The 19,622-nt window shown below is 43.0% G+C and overlaps 1 protein-coding gene across 1 annotated transcript in view; it reads left to right on the forward strand.

Annotated features, from left to right (window-relative positions):
• VWC2 (von Willebrand factor C domain containing 2) overlaps positions 1-19,622 on the forward strand; it is a 113,004-nt gene that overhangs the window by 14,556 nt on the left and 78,826 nt on the right. The window contains exon 3 of the mRNA XM_029233963.1: positions 9,350-9,479. Within this exon, the coding sequence (XP_029089796.1) occupies positions 9,350-9,479 (130 nt within the window). The remainder of the gene's footprint in view (positions 1-9,349; positions 9,480-19,622) is intronic.

Consider the following 19,622-nt stretch of genomic DNA (forward strand, 5'->3'; position numbering starts at 1 on the left):
TGTGTGTGTGTGTGTGTGTGTGTGTGTGTGTGTGTGTGTGTGTGTGTGTGTCTATATTAGGAAGAGATACGCACATGGGTTTCAATGCATTAAGTGTTTTCCCCGTTTGCTGCAGTCTCCACCACTCCCTATTATGCACCTAGTTCACTGCCTCGTTTTCTTACATGACGAATCCCTGAAAGAATCTGAATTTGTGATCCCTGAGAGAATCAATCCCCACATCACACCTCACACCCATCTTTTAAAAGCCTACTCTTGGAAAACAGTTAGTTTTAGTCATTTATATATTAAAGGAAAACCATTTCCTTATCATTGCTTCTTTCTGCTAAGGATAACTTATCCTTAATCTTTTATACTAATTCTAAAAAAAGGGTTTAGTGCTTCCCATGTTTTAAGAGGAGTTTGGCTTTAACAAAACTGCCCCCAGCCCCAGTCTGTAGGTGGTCACGCCCAGTTGGCATCACATCCATTCTATTAAGGTCTTAATTTAGAAATCTGTGAATAGGCAAAGTATCTATTAGAGCTACTCCATCAAAATCTCACCATCACCCATGCTCCCAATTGGGAGGAGAGAGGCCGCACCTGACTGGGCCCAGGGTCCAGGGTAGCACTCCAAGCCTATCTGCCTGTGGCCCTGGGGTTACTCCGAGCCTTGCTGGCCCCTTCTCCTCCTCTCTGCACGGCTCTGTTTGCAGCAGGCCAGGACTGGGCGCCAGGGGCGGGTCCACCGTGGGCACACACCTGCCTCCACCACAGAAATGGGGGTGCACGTGCTGTCTTAGCTCAGGCTGCCAGAGCAAAATGCATGAGACTGGGTGCCTGAAACAACAGAAATTTACTTCTCCTGGTTCTGGAGGCTCGAAATCCAAGATCAAGGTGTCTGCAGGGTCTGGTTCTGCTGAGGACCCGCCTCCTGGCTTGTACACCGCCACCTACTCATCATGTCCTCACTTGGTGGGGAGAGGGCCCTCCTCCTCTCCTTACAAGGACACTAATCCCACCCCCCAGGGCCTCACCCTCGTGACCTTGGCCTCATCTAACGCTTATGACCTCCCAAAGGCTCCACCTCCAGAGACCATTGCATTGGGGGTGAGGGCTTCACCATATGAATTTACGGGGAGGCATTCAGTTTGTAACAGGAAGCCAGCAGGTTTTTGCTACATGTGATCGGACTGTGTGATCTGTTAGGTCAGCACCCTTCCAGGACATTCCCCAGGTCTTCAGCCCAGAAGAAGCACCCTGCTTCATTTTCATCTGTTTGCCACCAAGTGAAATACACCATGTAAACACTGCCCGCATCTTTCCCCTCCTAAGTGAGTTCCTGCATGATCCATATTTATCTGAGGGAACTATTCACAAGAGGATTTGAAAGACATTAAGGGGTCCTGCCTCAAGCTAAACTATAAAAGTCAGTCTTTGGTGCCTGAGAGGAAAGCAGTGCCTTGTCGGGTTGTCAGACTGTTGTTCTGTTCATCTGCTCTGTGTGTGTGTGTGTGTGTGTGTGTGTGTGTGTGTGTGTGTGTGTGTGTGTGTGGTGGAGTCCTATTCTTCCTGAGACTGGAAGCTGACAGCTCCTGGGGACAGTTCTTAATTAAGTCCCTTTGTGTGCAAATCCGTTCTCTGACAGCCAGTAGAAAGACAAAAAGAACAAAACAAAACCAGAATCTTCTCTGAAGACGCAGGAAGCAGCAGCTTGCTGTAGCTCCGTGGCCATTGGCTTGTGCTGGAGGCTGGAAGGTGGCCGTGGATCAGGGGCTGCTATTCCCATGGGAGGGAAGATGGGGGGTGGGGATGGAGGGGCTGGAGCCCTCCCTGCTGGCCCTGATGTACAAGGGGAGCTCAGACAGCGGGCGGAGCCAGGGAGGCATGGGCTGCTGGGTGGGCACCTCTGTGTCTGGCCCGGACCCTGCTGCTTCCCAGGGTGGAGACAGAGCCTTGCTCTAGTTTAAGATATTTCAGGTCGAGGAAACTTGAGTAAGGTTGGGAAAGGACTTAGTTTGAGGTGACTGTTGAAAAGAAAGCTGGGACCTGCATAGCATCTTCCAGGCATCTTGCAGGGAGTCAGGGGAGGGTGGTCAGAGCAGGCAGGGTGGCCCAGCACATACTCATGAAGATGGTACGTGAACAGTGCCTGGTGGCCTGCCCAGACCCTGCGTTCCGGCCGCTGCCTTGCCTTGCTGTGTGGATTTCTTGACAATTCACCCGACCCCTGGGTGTGTGTTCACCCCATAAAAAAAGCAGAGTTGAAAAGCATTGCTCCTGCGTTTTCTTCCAGCTCCAAAATATCACAGCTCCGGGTTATGAGAAGCTAATGAGACCTGCGGTTTAAGTAGAAGGGGATTCCCCTTAAGTGCAGCGCACTCACGAGTGTGACCCTGGGCACTTTTGGGAAGACACTAAGCAGCTGGAAGGACACTTTCGCCATCTGGTGACAAAAGTGTGACAGTGGCTTTGGGAGGATGCTTGTCATCCAGGGCCAAGCCAAGGACTGCTTTCAGCGAAGGGCGATTTTAGCTCCTGCCTCTTGTTTCTTCTTTTTCTTTTTTTTCCTTTCTTTGTTTCTATTAGTTTCAGATATCATTTGATTTTATCACATTAAATTTTTGTTAAAATAAAATGAACATTATCCTATTAAAATGTAACGTCAGAAAAATAGAGAGAGGTTATTAAAGAAGTTACCATCCTTTTTGGGGAGAGAAGATATGCTTGAACAGAGGAATTCTTTTTTTTTTAAGAAGATTATCTGATTGCAAAACTTTAACTTAGATTGTTGTTTTGGAGGTAAAGAAAAAAATGAAATGATAAAACGATATAGTATCCAAACTCTAAAACTCTTACTTTAGATTTTTATTTTGAGAACTATTGAGAAATTACTCCTGGAAAAAAAGGTTAAAATTTGTATTTATCTCTGTACACGGCAACTTGTTTCTTAATTGGAAGTTATCAGAATAATTATACAACAGGGTCATAATGTGTAAACAAAACTCAAATGCACAAACACTGAGATCTTGTTCTTTAGCTTTAGAACAATTCTAGTTCTGCTGATGGTGGGAAACGTTATGCTTTCCAGTTTAGATTTCTAAGTCTCTTTGGGGTAGGTTCTCAGCCCCAGGAGGGAACCGTGGAGCCGGCGAGGCCCCTCCTTGTCTCGATGGTGCCCCTCTCCACCTGCTCTATCCTCCCCAGCTGACTTATCCAAATTCCAGTCTGATCCCTTTCCTCTCCCTCCCACTCCAAGAAACAGCTTTGCCTTTAAAAGCCATAATATGCACACAGCTCAGCTGCCATCTGCCATTGCCTGCTTTTCTGTTAGTTTCCCTTTTTATGTGTCAGCTCCCCAGCCAGACTGGGCACAGAGGTGAGCGACTTGGGTGTGTCTTTGTATCTCTCTGTGAGAATACAGGATTCTGTTCGGGTCATGAGCCTATGGGATTGGTCAGTGGAGGGTGGAGGGCCTGGTGGCGGGGCTGAGAAGCCTGCTCTTGTATCGTTGCCCCGGAACCACGTGTGCCTAATCCCCAGCCTGCAGGGTGGGTGTGTCCACATCGTATATCTTCCACTTTTGGATTTGAAGTTTGTCCACTGGGTAAGTAAGAGAGTATGAGTCCTCAGCTACTCCTTATAAATGTTAGCGATATATAGGAAACACTGACACACAGAGTAGAATAGTTAGGAAAGATGTAATAGGCAGAGGGTGGTGTGACACCTGCTCCCCACGTGCAGGACTAGATTGCTCCAGAATCTCAAGGTTTTGCTTCCTGATCTCAGGCTGTGCACTTAGGGACCCTGTTTCTAGCCATGCCCTTTATGCACTTGTCAGATCCCTTCTGTAAAGCCTCTGCTTTCATGTTTATATCATCCTAGCATCTGTATCTTCTCTTCCATTTGTGGATTAAATGTGTAATCCACATCTTGATCCCTCATAATGGAAAGATTTCTCTTTCTTCCCTTTGCCTCCTGTGTGGGTATCTAATCCTCCAGCAGCTCCTTACCAGGTGGTGAGCAGCCCTTCCTGAAGCAAAGCTGTAGATTTCATTTTTTATGTTTCTCCTCATGTGCTGTGCAAGTTAATTTCAGCTCCTGTGTCTTTCAGTGGTTTCTTCCTTGACTCAGTCAATATTTATTGAGCCTGTGCAGCGTTTTGCATCAGCTCAGTTGCTATAATCATCCTGGATGTGACAGAGACATGACACGCCCTGGCCCTTGAGTTGCACTGAATCTAGTTGGCAGCTGACTGCAGGCTGGGAGTCGGGCTCTCAGTGACAGGACACAGTGCTCTTGGCCAGCACGCCTGGAGGAATTCAGGGGATCCTGGGCTTATGGAGATTCAAAGGAAGGGGGTGGGTCGAGGAACTGGGAAAGAGAAAGGGAGAGGCAAGCCCGGATTTCAGGGTTTCTCTTTGTTTTCATGTTAATCTTAGTTTGTGTCATCGTAGAATCCAACACTATGGGGGTTAGAAACATAAAGGGAACCTCTCTGGTGATGGACAAAATAGAGAAATGGAGAGAAGACTTTATTTTAGGTGGAATGGTTTTAACTGAGAAAGGTCTGGGCTGACACCTCTTAGCTCACAAATTAATCCCATCTATGAAAACATTACAATTCCTTGGGAAGCTATGCTGGGATTTTCATGCCTCTCATTTGTCTGTTCCAGAGGAGGCATCTGCATTCAGCCTGGAATTAGTGGGGTTTCATGGCACCCACGCCAGCAACCACAGGGCGAAGTTCCAGACAGGAAATATAATGGTGGTTGCTCGTCAGAGAGCAGGATTCCGGTGACACAAGGCATCTGAGTTCTCACCCGGGCCTCTGGCCTCTGCTGGCAGCACAGAACAAAAAGATGTGTTGAAGCTGGATTTAAGAAAAGTATGTTGGCCTTCCCAAGTAGGTGGGCATTCTGCTGGGTGTGGAAGGTGCAGCTGTGTAGGCAGGATAGAGCAGGAGGAAGTGTCTGGAAATTAGTTTCTTTTTTTTGTGCATGAATTTTCATGGCAGCTTGATGGGTAACAGCCCCAAACTAGAAACAACCCAAATGTCCATAAACAAGTAAATGGATAAACAAACTGTAGCATGTCTATACAATGGAATATTGTCAAAAAAGGAATGACAGGAAACAGCACAGGCACATCTCAAAATAACTATGCTGAGTGAAAGAAACCAGACAAGAAAGAGTACATGTATGAAATAAGTTTCTGCCTTCCAGAATGGAAAGACATTTGGGACACAGACAAGAGTGGGATTCAAATTCAACCTGCCTTCTGCTGTATTTCAGAGCCTGGTCCTTCTCATGGTTATGAAATGACACAAGGCAAAGCTCCTTATAGATAGATATCTAACTGCACCAGAGTCCATAAATGTGAAATATATGAGATAAAATACAGCTGCTAACAAACAACTAGCATAGAAGCTCCTCCCAAACGACCACTTACTTCACGTAGATCCTTTTATGTATGAGGCCCTGAATGTAAGGAGTTTCCATTAGGAAGGCCTCGTTCTACATCTGAGAAGTGTTCCCCATGTAAATTAGATTGCTTGTTCCTACTTAGTTGTTTAGAAACAGGCTCAGTGTGTATTTTACAGTCCTTAACTGCCTATGTACATGTGATACAGACATGTATATCATTACTGAGCATTCTGAGGGTCTAACTAATTATGAAAATACTTTAGCTGCCATCAAGTTAAGGTCTTTCTTTCGCCTCTGCTGTGCACTTTGTATTCACGGCTGCTTCGTGGAAAGCATGCTCAGACGTGTCTGTTCTGCATGGTTTTGCTTCAGGTTAGACCCACTTTGCAGCACTGTCGTTCCTAAGCCACAGTCACTGGGGTGACTCTGAAAGCAGAGGGGGCCGGTGAGAGCCCTCAGCAGCAGCCCTCAGCATCGGTACCTGGATCCGAGGCTGGTCCAGGCGCTGGCCCTTCGCCAGCCTTCCTACCCCCTCCCCCTCCACCCCCCAGCCATCACCCATGTTCCCACCTTCCTGGAACTAGCACAAGTGGGTCTCATCGGTCTGGGCTCAGGACTGGGATGAATGAATGAAGAGCCCAGAGCTTCTCTTTACTCTCACTCCCAATTCTGCAAGACTGTGCTCTTTTCCTCCAGCACAGCGGTTGACTACTCCAGCCCATAGTGGGTGCCTTGAGAATGGCTCCTCTTCCCCAAATGCCCGGGTGTTCCTCTAGGTGCTTCACCTAAGTTCTGTACAAAACTTGATTTGTAACCGGAAGATTGCAGAGGATGGCATTTCTGTCATTAGGCGTGTTATACAAGGTGTAGGTGGCTATTGCTAGCAGGCGGGATTGCAGAAACACACCCTAGAAGCTCATGTTCCTGCTCGCAGATCCAGCAATGCACTGGGCATTCTTACCTTCCGTTTGCACAGAAGGACAGAGAACATGGGTCGACAGGAGGCCTTCTGGTGCTTGAGCTGGTATCTGAGGGCTCTTCGGCTGGAGTGACGCTCAGACCTGGTGCCTGGAATCAGAGCAGCATGTGGAATCTAGTCACGGTCTGGGCAGGCTGACGTCCCACCAGGGTCCCAGACACCGGAGCTGGCTGCCCCACCTGCTGCCATGGGGTGTGGGGTGGATCCCAGCCACACGAGTGGGCTGGGGCAGACAGAGCAGGGCTGGGAGCTGAGGCCGGGGAGGGACACACACACGCTCGTGGCCCTCACTGTAAGCCTCAACTCTGATTCTTGAGAAGTAAACAAATCTCCACGTAGTTGAACCAGGATTTCCAAATGTGTAGTGATAGTAAAACCCACAGTTCAATTTTTGATCACGTTGCAGACCTTTCAGAATTTAGCAGTCCCGGGTGCGTGTGTGGTTTGAGCATGGCTCTGTGGTGGGAGAGGATGATGTTTCAGTCCCAGAGCAGGAAGGAGGGTTTAGTTTGCAGGCCTGCCCAGGAAGCAGCCAGGAGGGGCTCCTCGGGTCCTGTGATGATGCCTTTCTGATTTGAAGTTACACCTTTGTTGTTCTCCTGAAGCCCTGTCCTGGGGACAGGACAGAAGGGCCCTTCTTTCCTTTCAAATTCCAAACCGAAATGGGGCTTTTTCCTGCTCCCTGCAGAACAGGAAGGGGGTGGGAAGGGCCTTGAACTCGAGCCGGAGCCCTGTCTCTGATGAGAGGTCTGCCCACAGCCTTCCAGAACAGGAAGGGCCGTGCCCCTTTCTTGAGGACAGACCCCAGTCATCCCCGGCCCTCTTTGCTCCTTCCTGACTCTCCAGCCCTCCAGATGGGACCGTCCTCACCTCACCCAGGGCAGGGGCTGCCTCCCCACCGCCTGACCCAGCGGGCGAGTGCCCTCCGGACTGTGTGTCCCGCCCTGGAGGGGGCAGTGAGAAGTCTTACAATGTTCCAGAAGCAGAGGGCGTGGTCAGCTCCTGGACATTCTTCTGATTGGCTGCTGGTGAGGTCATCGGGAGTCGGCATCAGCAACCTCCTGGCTCCAGCTGGTCTGGGGTCTCCGTGCTGGTGAGCAGCTTGCAGCTAACTTCTCCCACCCGGTGGGGATGTCAGTATCTGCAAAACAGGTCAAAGGACACGGCTCAGAATATTGTCTACAGGGCTTGAGGAGGAGCTAAGCCCTAAGGAGGAACTAAGGTTAAACTTTGTTCAATGGCTAAAGTATTATTTTGTCTTGCTTGACTGTTTTCCTTTCTTTCTGCATTTTCTCACTTCTCTGATTAAATTTACTCTTTGGCTAAAGTTTTTCTACAGACAAAAGACAGGCTGAGGACATGGGTGAGGGTCTATTCTGGGAAGGACCCATAGGGTCCTGCTCGGTTACATCCTGTGCAACTCAGGGTCTCTGCTTTTAAAATTCCGAATCCTTTTCTTATCCTGCTTGCTGAGTAAACCCACCCTGGACACAAGGATGCTACAGGCTGAAAAGAGAACTGGTAGGAGACAAGGACAGGAGGAGAGCGTTGGCAGAGAGATGCCTGTTATGGTAGCGAGAGAACCTTCTTGTGCCAGCACCGCTTCTCAAAAACGTGCCTTTACATTGTTGTAAGATTGATTTTTAACTTCTAAGGCTATAATGCAGACCAAGTCAAGATTTTGTCCCGGGCCACTCTAAAGTTTTTTTCTCAGTGTTTTCTTTCTTTTGTTACTTTCTAAGCGTGAACACACACACACACACACACACCCCTAAGTCGTAACTCCCAGCCAGACAGTGGTCTAGTGCCTTTAAGTACAAATTGAGCTTTTGCTTCATGCAGTAACCAGGCCACTTGGTGGAGATTGCAGTTTGGGGTTTTTGCACGGTATAGACCAAGGGAGCACCCGAGAGTGCTGTTTGCGCAGTGCTGGTCGCGCCACTCATGTCGTACGCAAAAGTCAAGTGGGGCCTCCCTGCCAGAAAACCGTTTGGCACCCCCCGTCCCATCTGCACTGTCCTTTAAAGCACGTATTTCCACATCACAACTCCCGATTGCTGGGTCCACATGTGCTGTTTCTGCTTTGGCATGGGTCACCCCAGATGAAAAATCACTCTGTGGGTGGTTTCCAGGAAAAAAGGAATCATCCCCATCACGGCCTGCCTGAGTTACTACAGGAGGATTTGTTGGCAGTGTCCAGCATTGCTAGGAATGGCCATTACGCTTGATTGGAGCCACCCAAAAAGGTAGAATTGGGGCCAGTGGCTGGAAAGTGCAGCAAGGCCAGTTGGAGCCTGGAGATGAAGGCCATGGTGACGCTGGGTGACGACCCCTGAGAGGCCTTGGACTCGAGCCGGAGCCCTGTCTCAGATGAAAGGTCTGCCCACAGCCGGTGGCCTGATGCCTCTGGGTCTCAGTTTCCTCGCCAGAAACTAGGGCGATCATGTTAGTAGGGGTGTTCAGTATTGACATGAGACTGACATGAGATCACGTTGGGACAGCTCCCCGCCGGGTCCCCGGCCCTGAGAAGGCCCCCGTTTCTCCTTCCCTTACCCCGCCCTTCCTGCCCTGCTCTGATGTCTTCTCACAGCTGAGATGCTGGGGGCGGGCCGGGCTGGCTGGGTGGCCCTGGGCAGAGCTGTGGGAAAAGGGTTCACCTGCAGGATGCGTGGCTGGGCAAGAATTCAATATGACGTGTTATTTACTTTTTTAAGAAACAAAACCCTTTCTTCAACATAAAGCTTATAAAGAAGCTCACTATGTGGGTTGATAAAAATACAGAGGCTCAGGTGTGGAGCTGGGAGGGATTGAGCATCCCAGGCCCCACCAGTGTGCCCCTCCTTCCCCCAGGGGAGCCTGCTCAGCCCCAGCCCCGTCCACACGCTCTGGGACCCCGGGGTTCGTGAGTGCGTGACGTTCAGGGCCGAGGATGGAGACACTGCCCTGACCGTGGCCTGTGTTGCAGGTGTCGCCGTGCGAGCGGTGTCGCTGCGAGGCCAGCGGGGAAGTGCTGTGCGCGGTGTCCGCGTGTCCACAGACCGAGTGCGTGGACCCCGTGTACGAGCCCGACCAGTGCTGCCCAATCTGCAAAAACGGTAGGTGGATGCGCGTCCGGCCCGCGACCACGCAGGGGTCCCTGCGCGCTTCCCGCCCAGGAAGCACGGGATGCAGCGCGGGATGCAGCGCGGGATGCACTGCGGGAGGCATGTGAGTTTCAGTATTTGCATCCACGCCCTTGCACGCGGGTCCCTGCCCTCTGGGCCCCGGGGACCCGCGGGAGCTGGGCTCCAGTAAGGCCTGCTCTCTCTTATCGGTGTCAGCACAGTGTTTTACACACGTTTAGTTCTTTGGGGGAAAATTCAATTTCCACTCTTGAGGAGAGTCACTTATTTTAATTTAACTGTGTTTGTTCTTGCAAAGCAGTTTCTCTCTTTCCGAGACAAATCAAACATGCCGGTTGGGCTTATTTACTTTTCATTACTAAGTGGATTAAACGTGAAACGTCGTTGAATATTTTTCATAAGCAACATTGGCAGGAAGAGAACCCCCTCTTACTCCCAGTGAGAGCCTGGGGGAGATCAAAAGCCTTGTCTGCTTTATGAAAGAAAAATGGCAGGATGGCTTTGGTTAGCAAGGGAGACTGTTTCCTCATCCTAAAGGATAAGTACTTTGTACCTGAGATGCTGCGTGCATCCAGGCTTCACTTTAAGAGGGTGTTGAGAAGAGTGGGTTCCCAGGGAGGATGGGATGAAGACCCGTGGCTCAGGATGGTGGTGGGATGAAGCAGTTGAGCGCAGCTTGGAAGAGAGCAGACTCTGGACATAAGACCACATCTTCAAGTACATGCGGGTACTGCCTTGGGAGAGGGTTGGGCCGTCTCTCTGTGGCCCCAAGGCCACAGTGCTAGGACGAAGTCAGGGCAGAGTGTCTCAAAAAGAAGAAGGCAACTCCATGGCCTGAGCGTTTCAGAGACGGGAGGGGCTCACCTGTGATGTTATCAGCTCGTCATCTGTGGGGTTGCTGGACATCAGGCCGTGTGGTGTGGGCTTTGTCAGTGGCTGACGGTTACGCGGGGCTGCTATTAGTGTCTGCGTCAATTCTGAGATTCTGCAGTCATGCCCACTGTGTGGGCTGTGAGGTTCCACGGATGCCTTTCACCAAGTGCACACAGATACCCAGATTTCACCACGAGAAATTTTAAAACCCTTGAAAGGAATCAATAGAAGAGGATGTGAAGCTTCTGTGGAAACAGGACGGTGGCAGCCTCTCCACCGGTGGTGTGGAGTGAAGTAAGCGTGGGGAGGGGACGCTGGTGCCTGGGGTTGGTGAGGAGACCACAGCGACTGAGGTCCAGGCTGCAGCACACTGCACGAGGCGGCATGAGTGAGCCTTCCCGAGTCAGTGATACTTAGTGAATGGCTTGAATATAAGTGGCTCAAATAGTTGGCATCTTAAGTATGCAAGATATTGTTTCGCTTTTGTCAGTTATAACAAAAAAATAAACACAAAGTTTTGGCCTTAGACCGTCAGGGAATCCTCGTTTCGATGTTTACAAAAGATGGAAAGACATGATTTCCATCCTTGAGGATATTTTCAATCCCCGAAACTTTAGAAAGGTTTCAGACCTACAGAAAAGTTGATAAATAGCACAAAGAACAGAGGTATACCCTTCACTGTATTTACCTATTATTCACATTTTGCTGTTTTATTTGCTTTATCTCTTTTGAGCTCCGTCTCTGTCCCTGTCTCTCCCTATCTCTGTATATCACCCAACACTGTCAATACCTTTGCTTATTTGTTCTTTTTCATGATATACACAGGATACCTTCTATTTATACCACAACCAGCATGAAACCTACTGGTTAAAGTTCAAGATTTTTTTGCAGTTCTTTTTGCCCTTAAGATATATCCCACTAAAAAAAAAAAAAAAAAAAAAAAAAAAAAAAGATATATCCCACTTAGGGTATAGAGTTAGAGAACTTAGAAATTATTTGAATTAATTCTTTATCATGTGTGGATATGTTAAAATTTTATAAAGATTTAAAGTCACTTATTTCTGGTTGATTCAGTTTTTAATGTTAAGATTTAATTTTATTGTTTGAAGAAGCAAACAATGTTCAAAAGTAAAACCTGTATAAATATGGTATAGTCAGAGATTCACAGAATGTTTTAATGTTGCACTGATGGTTTGGGGAGAGAGATGGTTGCTGCCCTGATAGAAAACTTCTAAATGCTCTGCCATTGCCTTTACACTTTGAGAGACAGCATAGAATGAAATAAGGCAGGATTGGGGGTATTGTATTAAAGATTCTTAGAAGGAGGATGTGAATATGTTTTGTAAAACTAGATTAAGAAAGATTACAGGATACAAAAGGATTTGTATTCAAAGGTTTGATCCAATTATATCGAAACAGCAACAACTTTTTATTTTCAGGAATACACCCAGAAATAAATGTAAATGTCTAATCATGTAAGTACTCTTAAATTTTGTTATAACGTATTCACTAGATATAATCTGTCTTTCATCTGTCTCTAGCTGTAGGGTATTCTGACCTTGACAGGGCAAATGGTGTTCAGAATTCTTACTGAAAAATTTGCTTGAAAAATGAGAACAGTTTCTATCAGAAATGAACGTCCTGGAATAATTGCTTGAGATTAGTGAATAAGTGACAGTAGTCCATCCCTACTGCTGTGCACAAAAATCAATGTTTTCAATAAGAAAAAGTTATACATCTGATAGATCACAGATTACAGGACATCAAAAGTGATGCCTTGTAAAATTAAATGTTTGGATGGACTTAGCTTGGATGGAAAGGAAAATCACGATTCAGTTGCAAGCTGCCAAAGTCACTTGCATCAAAGGAACAAAAGTCTGAAATCAAGAATGCCTGGAATATAAATAAATGATGACAAATAACATCCAACGTAAAATCATCACTTTGTTGATTTGTATAGATCAGTCTCCCAAGGATTTTCTTTTCTTTGGGGCTGGTTTTTGGATTCTTCCTACTGGTACAGACAGTGAGTGGTCTATTCACTTTCAGGATTTCAGGTTTTCTCTGGTGCTGGTGTACCTCAGACGAGGCTTACGTTCACAGCACACATTCCCTTCAAGCTGGAGATCAGAAGACTTCCGTCCTGCATATGTGCACCTTACCTTACTTTAAACATTCAAAGGCAGGAAACTGACAAATATAAGACATTGATGTTGACATACGAGGGCCTTGTTGTGATCAGAGCTGATTCTCCAACGTGGAATATTATACCCAGGAGGGAATATGTACACCAAAAGCACAAAGGCACTGAGTATAGAGATTGTATATCTCCCAGAGGTATTCACTACCTCTTGATGGTAGCTATTTAGAACTTTATTTCCACCAGAAAATGAATATGGCTATTTTTGGAGGAAAATGAAAACTTTTATGAAATTTTTAAGATAAATATGGAGACTTCAAATTATTAGAAGCACTTTCGTGGAAAACATGTGAGAAGCACTAAGAATTAGACATGGTTGTTTTTGTTTTTCTCTTGTGTATTTCAGACAGTAAGATAAGACCATAATTAAACCACATGTAGTGAGTTGGACAGAACTGAATGATATGTGTGTGTGTGATTCATATCAAGATTCTTCTCACAAGGAAAAGCCTACTCCCGTCATATGGCTTCAACATTACATTTTTCCAAAATTTTTACCAAAGAGATAATAACGAATCTTGTGGAAACACTTGATCATTAGTTAAGATGACATGATCTTAACCATAAAAAAAATAAAGGAAACTACAAATATCAGTATTAATACTTGATTATACCAAGTTTGTTTTACAAAATCAGTATGTAAAAATCAGCTGTATGTCTAGATACCAGCAACAAAGAAATAGAAATGAATTAAAAACTACTCTTTCAAATAACATCATACATACCAAATAATTAGAAGTAAATCTAACAAAATTGGACAAGAGTGCCACACTTAAAAATCTTAAAGCTTTATTGAGAGAAATTAAAGAAATCCTCAGTAAATGGAACGATAGACAATATTTATGATTGGAAAACTCACTAATGTAAAGATGTCATCAGCCTCAAATTACTCTATTAAAGAAATAAAATCTATGTATTCAGCATAATTCCAGTAAAAAAAAATACAATGACTTTTTTTGTGCAAATTACCAAATTGATTTTAAAATCCACATGGAAAGACAAGTTAAAAACTGGCCAGTGAAATACAGAAGAAGAACAACAAAGCTGTAAAATGTATACTGTAAAAGTGATCAACACACTGTGGTACTGTCTCAAAGATCAAAAGACTGACAAACCAGAGCAGAATAGAGTCAGAAAAGACTTAGGAATAAAAGACCTCTAGATACACGATGAAGCTGATCCTGCAGTATAGTGGGGAGGGGGTGATCTTTCCAATAAATGCTACTAGGTCAGTTGGGAGCAATATGAAGATAAATGTTGATTTCTTCCTCACACTGTACAAAAAATAAACAGTTCCAAATAGATTACAGATTTAAATATGAAAGTTAAAATAATGCTTTCAGAGGAAAACATAGAACATCTTTATGATTTTGATTAGGCAAAGGTTAATTTTAAAAGATACTAAAAGCACTAACCATATGGAAAGAATTGATACATTGGACTTTATTAAAATTAAAAACCTCTGTTCATCAAACAACATTACCAAACCAATGCAAAGCAGCTCACATGTTTGGAAAAATATATGCAATGAATATATCTGACAAATGAATAAACCATTCTAACACAGAAAAACAAAGTAGAGAAAAAGTAGAGATGAAAAGTAGAAAGAAAAATGTAAAGGGATTCCAACTGTCTGTGGACCTCTGTGTCTTTCTTCTAGTTCCGCTAATCATACACACAAGTTTTCTCACTGAGTTGTATGTACTGGGATGCTGCCACTCACCACTACTTTTGTAACATTGTAGTTCTGTGATAGGACCTGCTCTTGGTGTAGAGTCACGAGAGAACAATAAATTGGATTTCCTATTTTAGTGAAAATAATCTAGTATTAATCTGAAGTAGATTGTGATAAATTAAGATGCATATTTTAATTCTTAGAGCAATCACTAAGAAAATGAACAAAGGAATTAAACATAGCACACTAAAAAATATTTATTTAACTTAAAAAAGGCAGTCAGGGAGGATCAGAGGAATATAAAGCCAGAAAACTTGTAGACAACAAATAAAAATGTATATGCACTTAATAATAGAACCTCAAAATACAGAAAATAAAAATTGATAGAATTCAAAGGAGAAATAGAAACTTAACCATAGTTGGAAATTTCAACAAGCTATTCAATAATTCACAGAAAATCTATACAGAAAATTAGCAAGGATATGGAAGACTTGAATGACACTGTCAACTAACTTGACCTAACTGACATATATGTGGAACATGGCACCCAGCCACTGAAGAATGCTTTTCAAGTTGGTGGACATTCTCCAGGGTAGACCGTATATCGGGACATAAAACAAATCTTAATAAATGTAAAGAACTTACTCATACAAACTTTATTCTTTGAACATAACCGAGTTCAGCAGAATCGATAACAGAAGAAATCTGGGAAATTTGCAAATATTTACAAATTATATAGCACACTTCTGAATAACCCATGTGTCAATGAAGAAATCACAGACAAATTAGAAAATATTTTGAACTAGTACAAATGGCAACAGACCATACTAAAATGTATGGGATGATGCTAAGGCAGTGATTAGAGGGAAATTTACAGCTTTAAGCACCTGTATCAGAAAAGAAGAAAGCTCTCCAATAAATATGTGAGCTTCCACCTTAAGGAATGAGTGGAAGAAGAGCAAAGTATTCTAAAAACATAGCACACAGTGAAAGAGAGAAAGTAACAAAAACGTGAGCAGAAATAAATAGGATAGAAAATAGGAAAAGCTTAGGAGAAAGTTCAGTTAAGTTAGCTCTTTGAAACTTGGGACTTTGAAAGCATCAGTAAAATTGACAAAACTTTCACTAAACTAAGAAAAAATCAGAGAGACAAATCAAGATGGAAAGAGGGGACATTACTACTGACCCTACGAAAATGAAAAGGAATATAAGGCGCTATTATTAACAACTTTATACCAACAAATTGGACGAGTTGGAAGAAATGGACAAATCTCTAAGAGAACACAAATTACTAAGACTAACTCAGTTCATTTCTGAATTGCCCTAAAAGAAATAAAAATTCAAATTTGTAATCAAAAGCTTCCCACAAATAAAAATCTAAACCTACATGGATTCACTTTAAATATATTTAAAGAAAAAAATAACACCAATCCTTCACAAACTCATTCAGGAAACAAAGATGAAGGAACATTTCTCAATTTATTCTGTGTGTTTTTTATGGTCCTGGTACTAAAGCAAAGCAAAGGTATCACACACAAAAATACAACTACAGATCAATTTCTTTCATGATTATATATGGAAAACTCCTTAACAAAATATTAACAATCTGAATCCAGCACCATAAAAGGGATAATACACTGTAACCAAGTGAAATTTATCGTGGGAATGCAAGGTTGGTTTATTATCTGAAAAATCAATTAATGTAATAAGCATATTATCAAAAAGATAAAGAATAAGAAAAATTACCTCAAAAATGGAGAAGAGGTATTTGACAGTATTCAACACTCATTCATGATTAAAGCTCTCAACAAAATAGCAAAAGTGAAATTTCTATCCTGATAAAGGGCAACTATGAATAATCTATAGCTATAGCTAACATCATACTTAATGGTGAAAGACTGGATGTTTCACCAATAAGATCAGAGAGAAGGCAAGAATATCCACTTTTGCCACTTTTATCCACTACTGTAGTGGAGGTTCGACATGGTGGGGTTAAAAAGAGGAAGAAAGAAAGAAAAAAAATACAATAAAGCAAATTAAGAGGTAAAATTGCCTTTACTCAGAGATGTCATGAAAAATATTTGAAAAATTCCAAGGATTACACACACACACACACACACACACACACACACACACACATGCAACTATTAGAACTAATGAAGAATAACACCAGATTAATATATACAAAGTCATTTTTTGTAGCAAGCAGTGAACCACTAGCAATGGACAATAAAAAAGAAATTGAGAAAATAGCTCCACTTGTAATAGCATCAAAAAGAATAGAATACTAAGGAATAAATTACCAACAGATGTGCAAGATTTATACAGTGAAAGCTACACATTATTACTGAAAAGAGATACAAATAAATGGAGAGACATTTTATGAGTAGAAGTCTTAATATCATCAAGATTGCAGTTGTCGCCAAATTGATCTATAAATTCAATGAAATTCTATACAAATCCCAACACACTTTTTGGGTAGAAATGGACAAGTTGATCTTAAAATTCCTATGGATCTTAAAGGATAGACAAAACAATTTGAAAATGAACAAAACTGGAGAATTTGCAGTATCCAATTTCATAACATATTATAAAGTCTTAATAATCAATATACGGTGGTATTGGTGTAAGGATAGACGTGCAATAATGGAACAGAATTGAAAGTCTAGAAATAAACCCAGAATGTAAATCCTTACCTATTTATTTTTCACCAAGATACTAAGGCATCTCAACAGGGAAAGAATGAAAGAACATCCTTTTCAACAAATGGTGCTGGGGTTATTAGACACCCTTGTGAAAAAAAGAAAAAAATTAACTTACATCCTTACTTAGATCACCCCATATACAAACACTAACTCAAAATGAATCACAGACCTAAATGTAAGGGTTTAAACTATATAATTTTTATATTATTAAAAATAGAACATCTTCATGACCTTAGGTTGGGCAAAGAGTTCTTAGATTCAACACCAAAATCACAACTCATGAAAGGGAAAAAAACTGATAAATTGAATATCATAGAAATTAAAAGCTTTCACATTTCAAAGCACCTCATTACAAAAATGAAAATATAAGATACAGACAGTGAGAAAATGTTTACAAATTATATACCTGATAAAAGTCTTGTATCCAGTGTATATAAAGAACTCATACAACTCAATAAGAAGATGAACAACCCAATAAAAGATGGACAGAGGATTTGAACAGACAATTCAGTGAAGAAGGTAAACAAATGGTAAATAAGCACATAAAAATATGCTCAACCTCCTTGGTCCTCAGGGAAATAAAAATTAAAGGCACAGTGGGATACCAGTATACCCGCTCTAGAATGGTTCTAATCAAAAAGATAGACAACATCAGGCATTGGCACAGATGTGGGGAAACTGGAACCCTCAAGCATTTCTGGTGGGAATGGTCCATGTGCTTTGGAAAACAGTTTGGCATTTTCTTAAAAAGTGAAACAAAACCTTTTATCTATCCTAGCAATTGCATCCTGGAATTCAATCCCAGGAAACTGAACACATGTCTATGCAAAGGTGTGTAGGTAAATATTCATAGCAATATTATCCTTTGTAGCCAAAAAAATAGAAATAACCCAAATGTCCATCAGCTGGTGAATGGATAAGCAACGTGATTATATCCACGCAATGGAGATCCACCAATGAAAAGAGATCAGCAAATGATAAGTATATGCTACAAAATGCATGAGCCTCAAAAACATCCTAAATGAAAGAAGCTAGTTGCAAAGACCACACGTTGTATGATTCTACTTATTTGGAATGTCTAGAGAAGGCAGATTTACACAGGGAGAAGGCCCCTCAGTGGTGGCCTAGATCTAGGATCAAAGAGGGGAATTAATCACAGATGGACAGGAGGGAATTTACTGAGGTGAGAGAATGTTTATTAACTGGGTTGATTACTAAGATCATTAAATTGTACACTTAGAAGGGGTGAGTTTTATGGTGTTTAAAATATACCTCGATAAAGCTGCTAAAAATATGGATAGTCTCTTTAAAAGATAGGTGAAATTTTTGTAATTTCCTTTGATTGAATTCTAAGGCCAGCCTTGATTACACATCTTTTCATCTTCCCTGAGAAAGTGCCTTTTCAAACCCTGTACTGGTGCCTTTGATAACTATGAAATCTTTTCATTAAGCCTGTAGAAGCTGAGGCCCTTCTAAGTATATACCGTTATGTACCTTGAAGAGCTAGGAGGCCATAAAGGGTTGCAGACACACAAACCCATAGAGGCCCATGGGGTTTTCTAGACTTCCTGTGCTCTGGAGCCCCATGCATGACACAGACGTACAGCCCACACAAACCCCTCTTCTGTATTCTTCACTCGCGGTGTGGACACCTCTCTGCCTCCTTCGGTGCTGCACTCCCCCGTGTCATTCTAGACTCTCCCTCACAATGACCCAACTTCTCAGGACACGGGGCTGCAGATGCAGGGAGAATGGAGGTCGCTGGGTACATCCAGATCTCATGCAGGTATTGTGCTCTTCTGGGATCCCAGAGCCCAGGAGGCAGGGTTCACCCAGCTCAACCCTGGTGAGCATCACCTCCAGGACTTGTTATAACACAGATTCACTGACGCACCCCCTCCCCAGAGTTCCTGATCCAGCTGGTCTGGCCTGGAGCCTGAGAATTTGCATTTTTAATATGTGCCTCCCTTGGTGTTTTTGGTGCTGCTGGTCTTGGGACCACCTTGGAGAATCACTGCTTTGAGGTGCTCATTTTCTCACTTTTTAAAAATTTTTCCTCCCAGTCAAGTTTAATAAGAGAAGCACACAGTGGAGCTGTGCAGCTTTAGGCATGAATGAGATCTTTTTGAGATTTTGATGCATTTTTGTTGTTTTTCTAGAGATTTTAGAGTTTATAGAAATATGTAGTATGTAATATTTTAAAAATTGAAATCTCAGGGCAGAGAAAAAATGACTGTTGAATGGCAAGTGAGAAGAAGTTAGTGTAGACACATGCTCCCCATCACCCTGTGTTTCATAACAACTCGTTGTTAAAGACGGTCTGCAGAGTTGACAATAAGTTTTCTAGCAGCCGAAGCAGAAGAGAGAAACTTAATAAATATCACCTACACAGAGAAACACCCCAGAGGAAATGACTTCCTAATAAGCAATTTTCCTAAAAAATAATACCTAAATAAAGTTTTTTTCTCATTCCAATTTACAGTCTCTGGAGGTGTAGAAGTGTTTATTATTGGCCTTATTTTTTATGTTAAAAAAAAACTAAAATGAAGAGAATTTAAATCTGATCACAGTGATTTTGTAACTTGCTGCTATAAGCCATATGGTATATTTTTTCCTGGTTCAGTGTGCTTATCTTTTTTTCAATTTTATTGAAGTACAGTTGA

Source organism: Monodon monoceros, unplaced genomic scaffold (genome assembly GCF_005190385.1).
Source record: "Monodon monoceros isolate NGI ecotype Baffin Bay Population unplaced genomic scaffold, NGI_Narwhal_1 Super_Scaffold_2, whole genome shotgun sequence".
Taxonomy (NCBI): domain Eukaryota; kingdom Metazoa; phylum Chordata; class Mammalia; order Artiodactyla; family Monodontidae; genus Monodon; species Monodon monoceros.